General features: G+C 29.2%; 1 protein-coding gene and 1 long non-coding RNA gene across 3 annotated transcripts; one reads left to right on the forward strand and one right to left on the reverse strand.

The window, feature by feature from the left end:
• The first annotated feature begins 4,609 nt into the window (after window positions 1-4,609).
• On the forward strand, window positions 4,610-7,450 carry LOC121129825 (uncharacterized). Its single transcript, XR_005868526.2, has 3 exons — window positions 4,610-6,035; window positions 6,103-6,218; window positions 6,288-7,450. It is a non-coding gene; the product is annotated as an uncharacterized lncRNA (long non-coding RNA).
• Window positions 7,451-11,140: 3,690 nt separating this feature from the next.
• LOC121129555 (matrix metalloproteinase-9) lies at window positions 11,141-12,762 on the reverse strand. Of its 2 annotated transcripts, none has more exons than XM_040725273.2 (7): window positions 12,669-12,762; window positions 12,411-12,587; window positions 12,313-12,339; window positions 12,090-12,257; window positions 11,990-12,013; window positions 11,751-11,921; window positions 11,141-11,668 (listed from the first exon to the last, which is right to left on the reverse strand). In XM_040725273.2, exons 1-7 carry the CDS (start codon window positions 12,724-12,726, stop codon window positions 11,346-11,348), a joined length of 948 nt encoding a protein of 315 aa, XP_040581207.1. In that variant the 5' UTR covers window positions 12,727-12,762; the 3' UTR covers window positions 11,141-11,345. The 2 variants fall into 2 exon arrangements, with proteins under 2 accessions (XP_040581207.1, XP_040581206.1); XM_040725272.2 differs by having other exon boundaries at window positions 11,141-11,695; window positions 12,669-12,757.
• Window positions 12,763-20,426: the final 7,664 nt, after the last annotated feature.

Consider the following 20,426-nt stretch of genomic DNA (forward strand, 5'->3'; position numbering starts at 1 on the left):
AACGGTCTTGAAGATAGGACCTATACTTATTTTGTGGTTAGAATCAAGTTTCTCTTGGATTTGGGTGTCAACGTCAACATAATTCTTATTAAATTTGTAAAATGGGATTGCTTAAAAGAAAACCCTGGTTCCGTCTTTGGAGATGATAAAGTCAAAAATTTAGGGACAGCCCGGCCGAAAGTCTCTTTGCATGGCAAAAGTACTGTTAGTGGGGGATTTGTGGTAACTTAGGTGGGCCAGCCTATTCTTATTTTTCAGGACTGTAATGATTTTGGTATGGTGAAGGTGAAGAACCATCCAAATTTACGTCGCTATCTTGATTGACAGAATTCAACCCTGGAATCTTTGCTAAAAAACAAGTTTTGAGAAGTATTTAAAGATGGCGAGGTTGTATAGATCAAAGTAACTAGAGTTCAGGTTCATTTGAAAGAGGGTGCAGGTCTGCACTATATCAGGGCACGCCCCGTACCATTTGTGAGAAGGTCAATGAGGAAACGGTTGCTAGGGGAATACTAAGTCGGGTGGAATCAGCTGAATGGGTGGCTAGTATTATGTCAAAACTGAAGCCAGACGGAAAGGTCAGGATTTGTGCTGACTTCACTCATACTATTTTTTCCGTGATAAATACTCAACTCTATCCGTTACTGCATCCGGAGGAGATGTTTGCAGATCTTGCAGGAAGAATTTTCTTCACAAAGTTGGTTTCACGAGTTGAAAAGAGTCTAAGGAGTTCCTCGTTATCAATACGTCGTTGGGCCTCTTCAGGTATAATGTACAGCCCCATCAGATTGGCATCTGCTCCAGCCATCGTTCAAGCAGCACAGAAGAAGTTATTTCAAGGCATAAAAGTTGTCAAGGTCTACATTGATGATGTATTGTTCTTCCCAATCAGTAAGGAGGAGCACATTAGAACTTTAGAAGGAAGTCTTTCTTCGGATTCAAGATGCTGGGCCAAGGTTCAAGGCAAGGAAATGTAACACTGGAGCCCATGAACTCACTTACCTTGTATTCAGGATTTCTAAAAAAGGTCACTACGTGTATCCAGAACTGATTTGGCCTGTTCTCGATTTCCCATCTCATACTTCGTGTACAGAAGTCAAGTCCTTTCTGGGGATGGTGCAATATTATGGAACTTTCATTCCTAATCTCTACCTGGAGGAAGCCCCGCTACATGAACTTACAAAGAAGGATTGTAACTTCTCTTAGTCAGAGAAGTACAACGTTAGTTTTCAGAAGATAAAAACACTTCAGCTAACGCTCCTGTTCTCACACATTATGATCCTACACGTCCACTCACACTTTCCACTGATGCCTGATAACAATCATTGTCAATTGAAGAACTACTATTTGGGTATAGGGTAACACAGTTGGAATGTTGAAAAACACTAGCAGAACTGTTATTTTCTCGTCCTTTACGTATTCACTTGCATGGATTGTAGCCTAATTCCAAGAATCAGCCGTGATGAAATATGAATAATATGTGTTGCGTCTTGACGAGGTTGAAAGGCACAAACTATTCAACACTGGAAATCCAGGACGACCGAGAGAAACAAGTAGAGTGCGTAGAGGAATTAGACTAAAAGGAGTTATATATAAACAAGTATATTATAGATATCATTGTTACTCGACACTACTCTACTAAATACATGAGAGTTACAGTTATTTATACTATTAAGGTAGAAGCTAAAACAGTACTTTACATATATGCATATTAAATAATAATAAAACTAAGAAGAATGAAAAAAGGAAAGAAAGGAGAACCTTTGTAGTTTCTAAATACACTACAATATGAAAGTCTGGGTCCGATATTACGGACAGGGGAAACCAAAGTTGGTTTTGGGATCTCTAGTTAAACTATTTGGTGCAACTCTATAGTTTGTCAAATGTCAAGATGATGTGTGGAGAAGACACCTTAATCAACTCCGCCCTCGAAGGTTGTCTTGATTGAGGACTAATGTCATGTATTTTATTTGTTACCCTGATTAGATGGGTGGGATGATTATCCCGGTTATAGATTTTCTTTTTTTATAAATGTACTTAGTTTTATCCTTTTATATCCGTACGTAATCTTTTTACCTTTTTGGTACATAATTGCTCTTATCTCCAAAATATACCCTTTTTCTACATACTCCTTCACTACTCCCTGTTTATTCATAAATTGTCGACGATCTATTTTACGTTCAACCCTAATACATAACACTTAACAAAAAAAATTCCCAGGGTAAAAATTATAATTTTTTTTTTCTCATTAAATTGGGTGAGCTTGCATTTTATCACTATGTGGATTAGATTATAATTAACTTGTAGAAACTTAGTAGTTATTACAGATTCAGGATAATTACAATACTCAATACTACATATAAATACTAGAGTGGATAAGTTTCCCGGGAATCGGGGGAAAAAAAATCCAGGAATCGATCAAAGAAGTTTATAAAAATCCCATTGACTAGATAATTCCCGATAATCAATTCTAATTTACACAGTAAATATTTGAAGAAGGAGATAAAAAAAAATGTAGAACGTGTAAATATTGTTGAACAACATATATCTATATGTACAAAATACAACTGATAACCTGTAGATGGAATTAATGTTCATATTAAAGGGGAGTTTGCAAGATAATATATATATATATTTTAAATTTTTTGACAAAAATTTTGCGCTGCTGCATAATTTGATCGAATGGCATTTTTTAAGAGAACAAAAAAATTTTACTCTGATTTTTATTAAATTTTTATCTTCCAGACTGATATTTTTTCTAGTCCCATAAAAAAAGATGCCTTCATATGGGTGAAGGGATCCTGACACGATCATCTATACGGACGGGTCTAAAGACGAAACACTGGGGCTGGATCGCCAATAATCAAAAGTGATGCATTAATTTGTCATTTAATCGCTTAATTAAAAAAGAAGCTTCTATGTTTCAAGCAGATATTTTCGTCATAAACCAAGGTGTAGAAGCTCTTCTCAAGTACTAAAAAACACTGAACAATGTAATAATCAGATTAGACTCCTCATCAGCAATTGCTGCAATCTTTAATCCATTTACTACTAATAAAGAAGTTTTAAAATGTAAAGAAACCATCATCAAAGGAATGAATGAGAAAAATATACATCTAGAATTGTGCAAAGGACATTCTGACATTACAGGAAATGAATTTGTACACCATCTTGCGGAGAGGAGTACTGAGAGCCAAACCCAGTTTACTATTGAGACACCTTCAAGGTACATAAAGAAGGTAATTCATGACTTCTTCTATCAATATTGGTGTGACTGATATAAAAAAAATCAAATTGTCAAACATACACATAGGCTTAATAAACCAAAGTCGAAATGTATCAAGCTCGGAAGAGAAAAAGTGAGACTCATTGTAAAAGCCTACACTGGGCATGGCCCTTTTCTAGTCCACCTAAGCAGGTGGAAGGACATAAGCTCAACGTACAATGTCGATATGGGAGAATTGCAAAAGTGCAGACCATCTCATCAATAGATGCCCCGCCTTATCTTACGAAAGATAACAAGCCATGAATGAGGAGAACGAAGACATTCGTAATCTAAAATTTATTAAATTTAAAAAAATAAGAAATATTATTTAACAAAATTTTAATGTAAACTAGGCTTTAGAATCTGCTGAAGTAGCACAAATGGTTTTCAGGAAAAAATGGTAACTGATAAAGGAAAAAATGGCAGCATTAAAAAAAAGGAAAAGTGTCTAAATGGAAAAAATGGAGAGATTCTTTTAAACTGATATAATATCTATCACCAATATAATATATAATAAGAGAAAAGAAAAATAAACAAACACGACAGCGGTTCCAATGGAAGGAGTGCTAATCACTTGATTCTCCGTTATTAATTACAATATCATTAGACTATTCATATTTGACAAGTCTCTTGGATTGACGGACAAGCATTATATTTATGGCAAGCAATGATAAATATTTAACTAAGTAACATATCAATTATATTCATAGCTCATAATTCATGTGCTTAATTATTAAGATTTGAATAAAGTGTAATACTCTGGTATGCTAAAATAAGTGATGGAACGCTTCAAAAAAAAAAAAAAAAAAAAATCCAATGCTGATTGCAATGCGATTCTAGTAAAAATTCCTAATGCCAATTTTGAAACTTTAATATTTAAAAAAATACCATTTTGCTATCAGAGGCGTCCACAGGTTTTATATCATTGGAGGGCGGGGGTAGGAGCTCGGTTTTTGGAATTTGAAAATTTAAATTTTGTTTTAAAAAAATTGAAAAATTAAATTAAAGAAAAATTCAAATATATTTTTTTTTTGAAAAAACCACAACTATATCAAAAAATTAACAAATCCACAGTTGTTCATAAAAAACTAATTTCTTTGGGAAAAAATTTGAAAAATTAAATTTTAGAAAAAAAAATTTGAAAAATTAAATTTTAGAAAAAAATTTGTAAAGTTAAATTAAATTTTTTTGTAAAAAAAAATTGAAAAATTAAATTAAATTTCAAATATTAAATATTTTGAAAAAATCCAAATATTAAAGTTTTCGATAAAATTCCAAGTATTAAATTTTCCAATAAAAAACAAAAATTCCTTAATTTTTTTAGGGTGGACTATTTTTTTCTTCATAACTTGGAAAAGCAATAAATAATTAAATACCTCTAATAAATAATAATATATAAGAATCAGAATCGCAAATTAAATATTATTTTCCCCAATGGCGATATTTTGTTTGTTTTTATTAGTGAGCGCTCCTATAGTCCTTTAGGCGAAAGTAATCAATCGTCATTCATCAGACATCCGAACATATTAATTTTTTTCTCAAGCTCTTATTATTATTCTTTCATTCCTGAAGAGAGAACACGTCATATTAATTGATATAAGCAAATGTGAAAATCCAGTGTGGAATAAGCATGTTAAAAAATGATAACGAAAATCAACATGGTAACCCTCACAATATGAAGAATGTTTTGGAGGAGAGAAAGAATATTGCTCATCACGTTTCATTAGATCAGCTACAATCAGCTGTAACAAGAGAGGAAGGAGAAAAGGATATAAATCAGGACATTTGCTAGAATTACTACGATCCCCAATTCTACTCTGAGTCCTACATTATAACTCTGCAACTAATCATCCGTCTTTTTTTGAGCACACACGAACTTTCAAACAGGAATATAATTGAATCTATTTAGGATAAGATTAAATAATAATAACTGCTAAGGAAAAGAAAATTCATTTTTATACTACCAACTACTAATTTACGACCCGGCTAAAAAACACAATGGATTCACATCATTGGCAGAGTTGCATAAATGCTATTTAAATAGCTTTTTGCAGTTGTTACCTGATTTAGGGAGGGTCTCCGTGCCATAATATATGTTTTTATTTACATAAGCTGTCATCATTATTCTTGTATTCTTTTTTATCATCACTACACCATTATAAAGTCAATGGAGTCCAAAAGTAAATTAGTGTCGTCAAAGATTAAGGCAGAACTTTTGAAGCAAGGATATATTGCCTTAGACGAGACTACAGTTAGATCCTGACTTTGTTAATCTTTACATGGCCATGGAGCGTAAGAAATTATACTCGGGATCCAAAAAATCTACAGCCTGATGACTTGAGACCAGAAAAATCCCGAGCATGATGACTCGGACTTTATCTAAACACTGAAAAGATGGATTCAAATACAGCTCTGAATATTGGATCTTTACTCTTTTATTTAATTATATTTAGTGATTTTTTTTTAGAATGAATATGTAATTAATAATTATTTATGGAGTATGAAGAGGATCTACAATGAAGATGCAAAATAACTAATGGGAAATATTAATTTTGGTAGATACGTGTATATTATTATATCTTAATATTTAGTTTCTTATATTGACTGTATTATTGATGATAACCTCGATGAAAATTGTAGCGTCCTCATTCATAAGTACACATTTAAGTTTAATATTTTTCCCGCCATAGACGAGACTACAGGTGGATTTGGACATTACTTATTTTCCCATATAACCGGAGCATGAGGACATTGCCTGAACATTGAACAGGTGGACTGAAATAAATTTTGAATATTGGATTTAATAGATCTTTACTCTTTTCTTTATTTATATTTAGTATTTACTACATGACCGATACAGTTTTTGACTCTATTTAGAATGAATAGTTATTTATGGAATATGAAGAGGATCTAAATGAATATGTAATATAATTTATGAAAATTACGAATATAGGTAGATAAGAGTATAATATTAAAAATATATCTTAATATTTGGTTTCTTATATTGTTTTGTATTATGTAGGTTGTATTGAGGACAACTTCGACGAAAATTGTAAAGGTCTCATTCATTAGTACATATTTAAGTTGTGTGTACAAGCTTCACGATAAAAAATGTCTTATATGTCGTAAATGGATAACGTCATTACTTTTGACTTATCGATTACATCACTGTTTTATCCATACTATTGAGACTGAATTGAAGTGATCGGCGTACTAATTAATCGTTTTTGATCACCAGAATTAAGAAACAAAATTTTTACTTTACTTGGTATTTTCGAAGTAATTTGGCGAGACTGTTGATATTGTGTTCGGAACATTAGAAAGTCAAGTGACATTCAACATCAATTGGAAATTTTGCTTAAGTTTTATTGACTGATTTTAAAAAATAAGTTGTGCCATCGATAATGAAAACCTTTAGTCTCTTGCCACAGAAATCTGAGCCAAAAATATTGTTAATACTTTGGACTTCAACCGTTCTATTGTTAGCCTTGTTAACATCTTTAAAGTTTATTAAATATGGGCAACCTAACAACTACCATACAGAGTACTAATCAATTTGCAGTCTTTGTTAATAGTTTCGTTCAAGACAAGAAGATTATCATTTCTTACAAGTTATTTTGTAATCTTTGACGACAATACTTTACTTAGGGACTCCAATTACTTTGTGATGATGTAGCGAAAAGGAATGGCTTTTCCAATATAAAGTTTCATAAATTTTACAAGATTTGGATGGCTATCAATTTGGAGTGAGAAATTGCAGGAGATGTAAATCTTGTTCATATCTGACATAAAATTAGCATAATCAGGACTGGATTCAATTATATACATTGAATGAAGCTTCAAATTATTATCGGCATTACAGTTTTTCTTATGCTGTTGAAATGGGAATTTTCTAAAGACTTGGATCCCAAAACCGCATAGGCCACGAGACAAAAATATTGAAGCCTTGCCATAAATCAATACTTTTTCTCCTTTTAATAGCGAAAAAGGAATTAAAATTATATATAACAATTATAAAAGGAAAATTAATGTCTTTTAATGTGAAAAGTACAATATAATTGTTTATATATTTATTGTTGTTGTATACATTTCAAACATGTTAAAATTCTTCATAACCAAAGTATGTAATATTGAAATTGTAGGTCCAATGTATCCCAGAATAAATACACTTAAAAAAAATTAAAATACCTATAATATACGCATTATATTTTATAAAAACGTGAATGTGTATAAATTAAATCTGACATTAAGGAAGACATGCTATAAAATTAACCTAAGTCTTTATTTTTAAAGTTGATATAATTTTTAATCAAACTTCGGTAATATCCATCACAATTATACATTTAAACTATTTGAATTGTTTTTTTAAGGTTTTGGTGATGGAATTTTTCTTTGACGTTCTACATAATATTGAATCCGATTCTTGGAAATAATAATTTGATTTCAATATTAGGGGATATGCCAGTTTGATATTGTAATGTTAAGGATCCATATCGTCTACTCTTCGCATACCTTTATTCAGAGTTTTACCATTTTAGGACTCAAATGATCTAGAACTGGAACCTTTTTTTTAAATTTGAACATTTGGTCGGTCATTTAATCTTGTTAAAAACTGAGTGAGATAATGGATTAATATTGTAACCATTCTTAAATATACAACATTGGTGGAAGGTTATAATTATAGTTATAATAAAAAGTCCTTGTTGGACTAAGATTAGAGTATAGGATCGACTGCACAGTAATTTTTGGCAATGTTTTTACAATAGATACAGAATAGGATTTTTGTTTACTTATTTTTCTATCCTCTCTAATAAACACCGTTCGCTGAAGTAATATGTAGTTCCGTAGTTGAATCTTCATAATACATCCATGATTTAGCAGGACACCAGATGAATATCAAATTTTTCTTGTGCTGAAGCACAAAAGAAGAAAAAATTAATAAACTTGATCGAATGTCTGATTTTTTTTTTTTGGACGAGGATAATGTTTTATCTTTATCTGAATTAAAGGAAAGGTTACATTTGAATTGTGTTCCAAACGAAATGCAAGTTATTTGGCTGGAAAATGAAGCTCAATTTTTATTCATAACTTAAAACTATGCAGGTCTAATAAAATTTAATTAACATATTGAAAGTAGTGATTTTTGTATTATTTTATATAATAATATCAAAAATTCAATTATAAAACAAAAATATTTATTATTAAATAATTATCAAATACAACCAACAAGAAATTTTAACTATATAAAATATTATTTCAGCTTTTAAAAATTGTATTATAAAATTATAAAAAATACTCAACACTATATTCAAAACAAATTTCCTTATTTGGTTAGGTTTTGCGGTTCAAAATTAAATAATTAGAAACTTTTGAGATCAGACTATCTAAATAGTAGGTTTATAGTTAAATTAATATAATATTATTTTGAAAATGAAAATACACTTCGTTTAATTGGACTATATCCCGTTGTTCTGATTGTTTATTATAGGTATCCAGATTTCAAAGTAGTTGGATTCTGAATCGACTACTATTTTCTTGAAATATTGATGAAGCAAAGTCATTGTAAGTTTCTTTATAACTATATGTAGTTGGAGCAAGCAATTAAATTGACCAGTCACAGTCTCCATTATTTTAGATGAAGATTTCAGAAACACTAAATCTGAAATTTAATAAAGATTTTAATAAAATACTTCAAATTAATGACCTCACAAATACCATAATCTGATAACCTTCAGCATTGAATTTTTCATTTTTCCTTAAGTTTTAAATGTACACTATTTGAAAAAGTTGATATATCGAATTTATATCATTAGAAGATAATCAATCGTCTCATAAAATATATTGATATGAGGCTTATACCGAGTCAATGATGGGGTCAACAGTAGAGGAAACGACAAAAGGAGTTGCTATATGAACGTTACGTTTTCAAAGGTTTTGGAGTCATGGCAAAAGGATGAAAGTAAGATTTGTGGTAAGGAAAATAACTCAGAAGAAGTCATTGATGGGACTATTTCATTTGTGGTGAGGGAAACCATCCCATTGGCCCACCAGGAAATCCTTTATTAGATTATATATGAATAGAATATGATATATCTCCGTACGCATGCTGATAACTCTTCCTCGAAAACCTCGACGGGTTTGATGATTTTAAAGATATTGTAGATATAATCCTATATGTTGACGTTGTAGTTTGTAAATTAAGAAAACTCGTGTACTAATGATCCTGAAATGTATCCAGCAACATAGACTATTATATCCCTCCTTGATAAATTTTAAGGTTAGAAGGGCCCATCCAAATTAATGATGGACCAGATTGGTGTTTTTCATCTTCCTCTCATAAAAGTCCTTTTCTAAGGAGGGAGATATCCTCCACCACCGCAAAGAATTACTCTTACTGCCTCGTAGTAAAATTTGACATCTTGAATCCTATATGACGACAATGAAGTAGATACTTATCCGCCTCGTGATTTAAGGAAGAAATAAGGACTCCCAAAGACTTGCAGCTGTTCAGGACTTTACTTTTTACGAGTCACACACAGGTAATTAAGGGCATTATTAAATTCTATAAATATTTATTGTTATTTTATAAAATATATAAATTTTCAATTATATTATACTTAAAAAAGAATCCTAATTTATTTAATTTATCAACAGAAAATATGTTTATTATATAAAATACGAGATGAAATATAGAATAATAATACTAATATACTATAAAAGCGGCTATACATACTCTAACTAATGTTCTTGTTGGAATTGATCCCGTCCTTAACTTTTGATATGTTTGAAACATATACGGAGATATGTTTTACCAAGTTTAAAATAAAATCGGTTTTGCTGCATGGCAGGGGCGCCATTTTCGATTAAAATAACATTATGATGGAATATAAATTATAGATTGTGTTCTAATCCATCTTTGGACGCAATTTTTGTTAAAATTGAGCCACTACAAGCTGAATTATGGCTTTCTGAACAACACTAGTCCAACGAATTAGGTCCGACTTTGAGCGTCCCAGGTGAGTGACGGAATCCTAATATTTTACACACACTCTTATTACATATAGAAAAAATAGTTCACCACCAAAAATCCTCAACATCGGTGATGATCATGCCGTAAATTCAAAAAAAGTGTGTAAACTTGACGTGGAATGACCCAGATAGTGATCAATGATCATCCATATATGTAGTATAGTAGTTCATGTATGTATGATATCACTTAGTTGAATTTATCATCAAAAATATGCTTATCACCACAACAGGTTGCGTGTTTGAAGCTTGTGCTCCTCCAGATAGTGTTAGAACTCATTGTCCATGATCTATCAATTATGATATTAACCCAAGAATATTAACAAACCCGAAAATGTTTCTTATTTTACCAGAATAATGTGGCATTTATAATTTTCTACAAATTCTTTAATTCGAAAGATGTTTTAGATTTATGGATTCTATAAATAAAGTTACAATGATCAACTGTTTTAATTTTTTATGACCCTTATTTTTTTTAACAATATTCTAGCGATGTATTCTTCTAAACTCAACATTCCAATATACGAGTTGATGAAATTTTTGTAATAGGCTTTTAAAGCATTTAAGAAGAAAACATGACATAAAAATAATTATTAACATCCTATATATATAACAGATGAGAAGTTGAGATTGGATATTATTATTATTTTCCTTACGTTCCCCTTTTGAATATACATAATATTTATAAATTAATGAAAACCTTATCCTACAATTATCCAAATAGTAATGAGACCCTTAATTAATTAAAGTCAGACGTATCTAACACAAATTAATCGAATTAAATTTATGTTTAATATATAACCTAAATCTGTTAATTAAGTTTGAAGGAAAATATAACGATAACTAAAATTATCGAAATAAGCTTATTTTTTATTGATAATAAATTAAAATAATTTAAAACAAGAATAATAATAAATTAATTAATTAACTGCAATAAGGTACAAAGGGACAATCACATTTGTACATTTTATAAATACTTTTCAAACTTTTTTTGTGATAGAAAAATTTAATACAATCAAAATGCATATATTCATTAGTATCAATCAAAGAATACTTAACGACCATTATTGCTGCCCTTTCCTCTTCTTTTTCCGCCTACATTATTTGAACCTTTAAGAGATACTCTTTTTGGTTTTTTTAAATTAATAGACTGAGCTGGAGCTGATGTTTGTGGTTCCATTGTAGTAGTATCTATCCTTGAGGGTTTAACTGTGGTAGTATCTATCTTTGATGGTTTAACTGTGGTAGTATCGACCTTTGAGGGCTGAACTGTAGTAGTATCGATCTTTGAGGGTTTAATTGTAGTATCTATAGCTGGTTTAACAGGAGAATTGGACACTGATGATTGAGAAATAGAAATAACGTCAATTGTCGAAGCTAAAGAAGACGCTGTTTCAATTATAACTAAAAAATATTTACAAATTAACTGCGTTAAGTTAATTAATTTGATTAAACGAACCTTTGCAAGATTGTTTGCAATTACCATATGAAATATATTGATGATTAGAAGGATTAGTGGAAGTGGCACACCATGGAACATCATTATTGTCAACAGAAGTGCATGCTTTATAACTTACCTCACCATATACAAAAGGAAAAACACAGGCTTTACCATTTATGGTTCCACATACTAATAAAAATATTAAACAGATGGTTCATATAATATGTACATATAATGGGAAATTATGAAACTATTACCTTCAGAAGACAATGTGGATGGTTCTTAATTTGGTTGATAAAATTTAAATGAAATGAAAATTTATTAATAGTAAGATAAAACATTCAAACAAATTCTTACTGGGACAATTTGCAGTACATATACCATATGCAATGGTATCACCATTTGATGAAACAGTTGTAGCACACCAAAATGTGTCACCAAATCCTTCCTTAGTACACTCATTATAAGTTACTTCATTATATTTGAATGGAAACACACAGCGTCGTCCATTTGTAGTGGGACAGCCTGTAATAAGAAAATCATAAACAGGACGAAATTCAATGGTTGTGATTTGACTTACCTCCAATCGAATCTGGTTTATTGACAACTATAGTTTAATAAAAAAAAACTATAATTAAATATATGAATGGCAAAATAGATCATTTTTCTTTAAATTACCAGAACAATCTCCAGCGCAGTCACCATAGTCTTTCAGGACTCCAGTTTCTGAAACAGAAGTTGCACACCATTTGGTAGATCCATTATCTATCGTTGTACAATCTCGATAGGTCACTCCATTATACTTGAAAGGAAATTTACAAGTCTTTCCAGTCTTTGTTTTACAAGATGAAGATACTACAATAACAAAATATATTTTCATATATCCATATGTGTTTGAATTATAAATTTAAACAAAGATAAGTACAAATCAATTACCAACTGCAACAACTAAGCATATGACAATAAGAACATATATTAATTGTTTTTTAATCATTTTAGATATTGTTGTCTGATGATCCAATAAACTACTGAATTCAATGTACAAAATATCGTAAGCAAGTCACTTATGTATTACTGAAAACAAATGCTCTGTTTTATGTAATTAATAATGTTTTAATTATAATATTATACATTTCGTTGAACAGGAATATTCAATTAGTATTTTAAGTACATTGATATATTGTTGGATAAGTCAATTACTTCTAAAAATATTAATCAATCTGGTCTTAAGTTTATTGTATGGCTGTTTTATGAGAAAATAACAAGGAATAAGTTTAATGATATGGAAAAAATAGCAACAATTAATTTTACTTGTTAAGTGATAAAATTGTCAGAAGTTTTGATGAATGTACATAATGCAAATACTCAATAGATGTTTAGCTTATCTTTTCAATATGCTGATAATATTTTTAAAAAAGTGCCAATTTATGTGCTCAAGAAGGGATTTGGTTAAGATTATAATTTGATTGTGTTTTTTCGATATGGGTCTTTTCATGGTGGATAGAAGCAAAATGGTCTTCGTAAATCTTTTTGCTTTCATACACCTATTGGTAACTTCCTCATTGATTCTACTAGTACCAATTTTTCTACGTGGAATACCTCAAACTTTTGAGGTACTATTCCCCATGAACATAGCAGGATATATAATGTTTGGAGTTTTGATAATGATGATTGCTATTATTCCATTAATATCAATTTATTGGTATAAATACATAATGAAAGACCTCTCACTTCATTCTTTTGATACAATTGAAGCACCTTTGTTGGATCACAAATTGAAACTTAATAGAGCTACATCAGCAGACGCTTCAAAAGTGCCTCTTGATATCGAAAGGGTTAAAATACCGATTGAAGATAAGAACGCGTATGGCATGGAACCTATTGTTATTTCAACAGACGTATCACATAAATCTGCTACAAGAAAAAGTATTTCACACTCTGACTTGAATTCTTTCATTAATGCGCCAAACTATTCAAGAGTTTCTTGTAAAAAATCATTAGACCGACGAGAATCTCCGTCTAAGTTTTCTTTGGTTCATTCAAAGCAACCTTCGATAGTCACAGATGTTGAACGAAATAAATATTTATATGATTATGCCTTAGAAGAAAATGGAGATACAATCATTATTCAAGAAGAAGATTTGCTCTATATTATTGATAACCATAAGATACACTAACACTTGTAAAATCCATTCTTATAACTAAGATCCAACGTTAAATAAACATTTGGAAGGGAGAGTTGATATGAAAGGCCACAACCATAACCCATTCTGATAGGATGATTTTGGTTTATTGTTAATAAAATTTGTTTATGAAACCTTGTTTTACTTTTTATTATCATATTTTTTGAATGAAATAAATTAGAATTGAATATGTAAATTGTAGTTCTTGAATTATTATTTAAATTCATATACATATTATATTAATAATATTTCAATTCGTACTTGTATTTTTTACAAAAGTAAATTTTGGATAATTATTACTTTTGTAACAAGACAAAAAAAGTTTTACTTCAATGATTTTAGCTATTATAAAATTATAAATATTATATACATTTATGATCATTGATTAATTATTTATACTTATTCAATACTTACTTATGTAAACTTACTAGCAAAGGTTTACTCGGCGTTTCTCGGGCCAGGGAGGGAGAGGGAAATCACATTGAAAAGGGTGAAAATTAAAAAAATATTCAGAAAATACTTCTATAATACTTTATAATTATTAATTACCATATGAATGTTTCGTTGTTATCGAAAAAGATCCTGATAATTCTAATTCTTTTGGAATCTTCACTATTAATCCGGTTAAGTAAGGTAATCCACAAAGTCTCTTCAAAGGAACTCCCCACGAAAATAAATACTGTTATTAATTCCCTCTTGTAACTCGAGTTCTATTATTATGAATAACATAAAAAATATTGTGTTATTAACTTCAAATAAAATAACAACATTTATGTCTCTAAAAAATTATCTAGATGATAAGTCCATTTTATATTTACTTTAAAAATTTCCAAATCGAAATTCACGAAGAAAATTGCAAAAAAACTTTTATTTTTCTAATTTTTCCAAAGAAGTTGTAAAAAACAATTAATGGAATATAAATTACAAACCTACCATTATTTTTTTCGTACTTACAAAAATAAAAAAAGTTACGAAAAATAATATTGTCGAAAAAATAACCCTCGATCACTGGTTAATTTTTGCAAATTTTGCAAAAATTATGTTATAAAAGGTTCTGAAATTTGAAAATCATACAGTTGAAATTTAAAATTAAATGTCCAAAATGTAACATTTGAGGCATTTCTTTTTCAAAAATGGAAAGTTGACGGTTGGGGAAAAAATGAGAAAAAAAAGAAAAATTATTCAGAAAATTATAGATATTTCTCAGTTAAACATCCGTTTTTATGAGTCAAATTTATATGTAAACGAATTTACAGACAAATTTCTACAAACTTTATTTATTTTACTAATCCAATATTTCATTGGAAATTCTTTGTTTGTTTTTTTTGCACCTAAAATAAGCAAAATTGCAATTTTCACGGATTTCTTTTTTTTGTGCATAACTTTTTTGATTTTGAGTAAATTTAGAAAATGTAGTTATTCGTATAGTTGTTTTTTAAAACGCCAATCACTTTTTGATTTATAACTCAACCCCTATATATAAACCTTGAGCCCAAAAAAAAAAAAAAAAAATCGAGTTTTTGTGTTCTAGCCTGACCAGGGTTCAGAAGAGATATCCATGCAAAATTCAGCCTCCTAGGTTCAACAGTGTGTACAAGCATAAAGGACACATACACAATCTCTCTTTTATACATGGACATAGTATATATGTATGAATATACAGATTACTGCTGGATAACTAATTATAAATAGTCACGGAACATTTTTTAATACTAACATAACCTCTAATCTTTTCAAAGTGATCTTGGATATGATTATTAGGAAGGAGGATAATTATTTGTGATATATAATTAAAATAGTTATATTAAGCCTGCATAATAGATATTATTCTATTTTCTGTTGAGTATTATATTATATTTTATTTTTAAAAATTAGGAAAGTACTCATATCAAAATGTACACAACAATATTTATTGTGTATAGCTATGGAATCTCTAGAATTCCATTGTATAGTGTACATATATCTAAAAAACGTTCATAATTCTTTAAACATTCTTAATTGAAATTTTTAATTTGTAATAGACGTGGGTTGATATATCGGATTAAAATCGTAAAACTAATGAATGGGGGAAAATATACAGTATATGTACCGTATTTGAGAAATGTTTATATTTGCTCCGATATTTTATATGATACAATGAGAAAAAAAGTATGATAAAAGAAAAATATGTGGTTTAATTATTGTAACCAGTGAATAATTCAAATTAATACACAGAGTAATCACACTTAGATGATTGAATGAATGCCTCTGGTATGACTAGTTGTGTGCTTCTTTAAAAGAGGCTAAACAAAGTTTAAATTAGGTAACAAATCCAAGGTAAGATTTATAAATGAATACTTAAAATATAAGGAAGAGAAGGCTTCCGAAAAGAGATACAATATCAGGTATTCTTATGTTTTTACTTCATTGATGAGTAGATTGTTGTCAGTTTATGAGTTCATTTAATATTAATTATAATATTATACAAGGAAAACTCTTATAAAGGTTAAAGAACATTATCAATATTCCTAATGAAATAAATAATCATTTTAATCCCCACCACTCAACTATTGAATCATTTTTTTATGCTTTAGTTTTCATTTTAATTGAAGTTATTTTGATATATTTTTGAATATTATTATATTCTTCAGAAAATAATTGTTTTGCCAATGCACTAAAAAATTACATCACGGTCATAATAATGCTATTCATCAAATTCAATATCAAGAATTTCCAGGAAGTATAGGTCTTCTGTTATTAGTTTTAAAATATTATCATTAGTGAAAATATTTGTTTGGACATTTTTAAAAGAACATGGACATGTTGTTTTTAATTTATGAAAGTATTGTATAACGAAGCGTACACACTGAGAAAAGTAAGATCAACAGTAACTTTGCTTAGACTGTGATCCCATGGAACTAAATGGCATTCTGGAAGGAAAAAAATTATTCAACATATCGATGGATTTCAATGCAAGGCACTTATGAATTATGATGTATAAACCTAAGACCAGTAGTCAACAAAAATCTTATGTTTTTAACAAATACATATGTACATACCGAGATCTTTAGAAGTATATAATTGCTTTAAGTGTAAATTAATCAATTATCAAATATACTATAAGGCTAAACAATTAAGACAAAATAAAAAAAATAAACTTAATCAATAAAGCTCATATTTATGTAGGTGCATTACACCATTATTTACAATTGATAAATAAGAAAATAATTTAAAGTGTTAATGTCATATTAATATGCTTCAGAATTTTCAAAGGGATTAATCAATCCTTAAGTGTCTATGAATACTGAAACAATCTTTTTTAAATACGGGTTTGTCACATATGTATATCAATATTCTGACTAACTATAGTTTATCACACGAACTGTTTTCATAAAAAGTGCAAAATCATTTTATTTATTCCTTTTTCACCCCATGAAGTAGTTTGAATGTAGGAGTTTTCGTAACGCTTCTTATTGTTTCTTGCTTAGATATTTTTGGATTTATTCATTTCAATGGTTTGTCAAGTTTGTTTTCTACAAAAATTGTTATTTTTTTAAACGCTCATCTTGCTAACATTAGTGAACCGGAATCAAATTGATAACTCAAGAGTCAGCCTTTTAGGTCAAGTAAAGCATTAACAAACAAGGGCTAAAACAAGATACAAACAAAATAAACCAATTTGTAAAAAATATCTAATCGTTTCTAAATATCGGGTCGGAAAATATTTTGATATCACCCCACGTCTAAGTTGTATTAGTTAAATTTTAATTATCATTCTGGATTGAATAAATAATATAAATTATATGATATTCTTTTTTGCCAATAACGAAAAAAAATTATTTAAAAAAAAAATGTTTGGGTTCTAATTTAAGTTGTTATATAAGTTATTGTGTCTATGCTATGTAAATTAAAGTTTGTGCTAAACATGTATAAGATATTATCACCAAGTGTACCTAAAATGGTATTCGTGAACTCAGTGGCTCTTATGAACTTAATTGTATGTTCCGTACTGCTACTTTTTTCGCCCTATTTTCTAAGTGAAATTCCTTCAATATATAGAATCGACTTTTTTCCTCGAACAATCTTAATCGTTCTTATTGGTTTAATAGTTCTTCTATTAACAATCGTGCCTATTCTATCCCTATGCTGGTACCTATACATATATAAGAATATTAAAGACTATGATGCATCATATGGATTTGAAGATAAAGGACGGCATTATTTGGACGATAAAAAAGATCAAGGAAATGAATGTCTTCCTTCTATGATGGAACCAGCCGGTTCCGATGATAATATTATTGTTGAGATTGTTGAGTGTGGAATATCAAAATGTGCTTCTGAGGAGTCAATAAATGGAATAAAATCAGAATCTCCTTGTAGATCATTGTCAACCATTCGAAAAAGACAAGTTATGTGTACGGATAGTGCGTCTAATGTATTTGAAATTGGAAATTTTTGCCTTCAGGATATTTTAGAAGATGATAATGATGTACTCGTGATTCATGAAGAGATGATTGTTTATAAAAATGAAAAATATTGTTAAGTTATTCTCTTTTAAAGTGCTAAATTATTGCTAATTTAGGAGAAATAAATATTATGAAAATGAGAAATAATTTTTCAGTTTATTTGAATATAATTACCAAAATTGATTTACTTATATGAATTTAGTTCATTTTTTGTGCATTGTTAGTTAGCCGATACTATAAAGCCAGGTGTACAAAATGTTAGTTATTCCATTTTCATGCTATTAAAATCAACTTTACTTGATATTTTACGACAGTTATATCCAAATTCGATAGTACAGTAAATTTTTTACTCATAACGATCGATGATAATATTGCAATAATATTTTTGGAAAGCTTTCATCATCATTTCAAAAAAAGTATTTCACGAGCCAAAAATCGGATAAATGAATGCTATATAAGAAATAAATAAGTATCAATTTCAATTGAAAACATTTTAGTAAAACCCCATTTAATAATACGTGATCAAAAAAGGTGGAAATATGACTCACTAAATTTTTAAAGAAATTATTAGTTTATAGACAATAAGAAGGTGTATTTTAACACTAATACAAATTTTAATTATAAATTGCTAAAAATATTTTTTAAATTAATAATGTAAATTAAATTATTGGAAGATAGTTTGATTAAGGAAGATTGGAAATATTAATGAAAATTAAGTAAAGAATTATTTTGGAATCATGGGTGGACTTTTGGCCCCTAATAAAGGCAAAATGATTATGGTTAATGGATTTGCATTTTTACTTATTTTTACTGCATCTATCTTAACTCTGATCACACCTTTTTTCTTCCGTCAAATACCATATATATACAGACATATTATACCCACAAATACGTTTACATTGGTTTTAATTGGAATGATTCTTCTGTTTATGTGCTTAGTACCCTTGATATCTCTTTATATGTTTAAAAATATAACAGACGAATTTATACGAAATAATGATGCTTTGGTATCACGCTTAGTTCAAGGTGAAGAAGATTTGAGGGTCGATAATATCAAAAGAAATTATGGAGCTAACACTGATACTGAGAAAGGGAGTATATCGGAACAATCTTCATTTGACGTAGTCGTAGACAAACCTAAGGATAAAGATAAACAACATGTTCCTGAAATTTTGTCTCGTGAAGCAGCAATAGTTGCTGGAACTGACGGATTACCTCCATTTGGCGGTATGAGTCCTTATACGACATTTAAATCCGGACCATGTGCTGAACCAATGCCTGTGGGAGATATTTCATTAATATCAAGAAGACCTCCCGAGGAATTAATATCTTCAAGGGATCCTATGGATTCCAAAGAAGAAGATGGAGACACAATTGTAATTCGTGAAGAAGATGTATTATACATTGTTACTGATAGTGCTACAGAAGATGATGAGTTGTCTCTTTCTTACTAAATTATGGCATTCCTCACCAAACATTTAATATATGTTATTGACATTCCTTCATTTGTTATCAATTATTTAAAAAAACTATTTTTATTATATCGGTTAAGTAACAATACGCTTTTGCCCATTAAAAAGACTTCTTTTGATATATTAGCTTGACATGATCATTACTTAAAAAATCACTAGTTAAATATTAATCTCATACAATTAATTTATAAAGTTAATCATGTATTCAATATCTTTCAAAAGTCAATAGAAACAATTACCACCCAATGAAGTAAAAAATTGTTTCATTTTCTTCAATATGTACATTCTTCATCTTTTTAAATACTATGCAATGACATCATTTGGAACTGAAAAAGTATCCATAAATTTTACTTTGCAAGCTAAAACTGGAGACTTGACTTGGACTCAAATGTTAAGACATGATACTTTTTCTTATATTATGATTAAATGGATTGATATTGGAAATAAGATAAATTTATATTTACCTATTTTTCAAATATTGTTTGAAAGTTATACCAAGATTTGATCATAATTAGCTTAATATCTTCATAATTGTATAGATGGTTGACCTTCATTAAAATTTTTATATTTGAGTAACAAGTCTCAAATATTTCA

The sequence above is a fragment of the Lepeophtheirus salmonis genome, chromosome 14, assembly GCF_016086655.4.
Source record: "Lepeophtheirus salmonis chromosome 14, UVic_Lsal_1.4, whole genome shotgun sequence".
In the NCBI taxonomy this organism is placed as follows: domain Eukaryota; kingdom Metazoa; phylum Arthropoda; class Copepoda; order Siphonostomatoida; family Caligidae; genus Lepeophtheirus; species Lepeophtheirus salmonis.

Bases quoted from the DNA above. Each gene is read 5' to 3' on its own strand.
- LOC121129555 (XM_040725272.2), bottom strand. From the start codon at position 12,726: ATGATTAAAAAACAATTAATATATGTTCTTATTGTCATATGCTTAGTT. The intron at 12,014-12,089 runs GTAAGAATTTGT...AACCAAATTAAG, and splicing joins ATGTACTGCAAATTGTCCCA to AACCATCCACATTGTCTTCT. The intron at 11,696-11,750 runs GTTCGTTTAATC...AATATTTTTTAG, and splicing joins TTGCAAACAATCTTGCAAAG to TTATAATTGAAACAGCGTCT.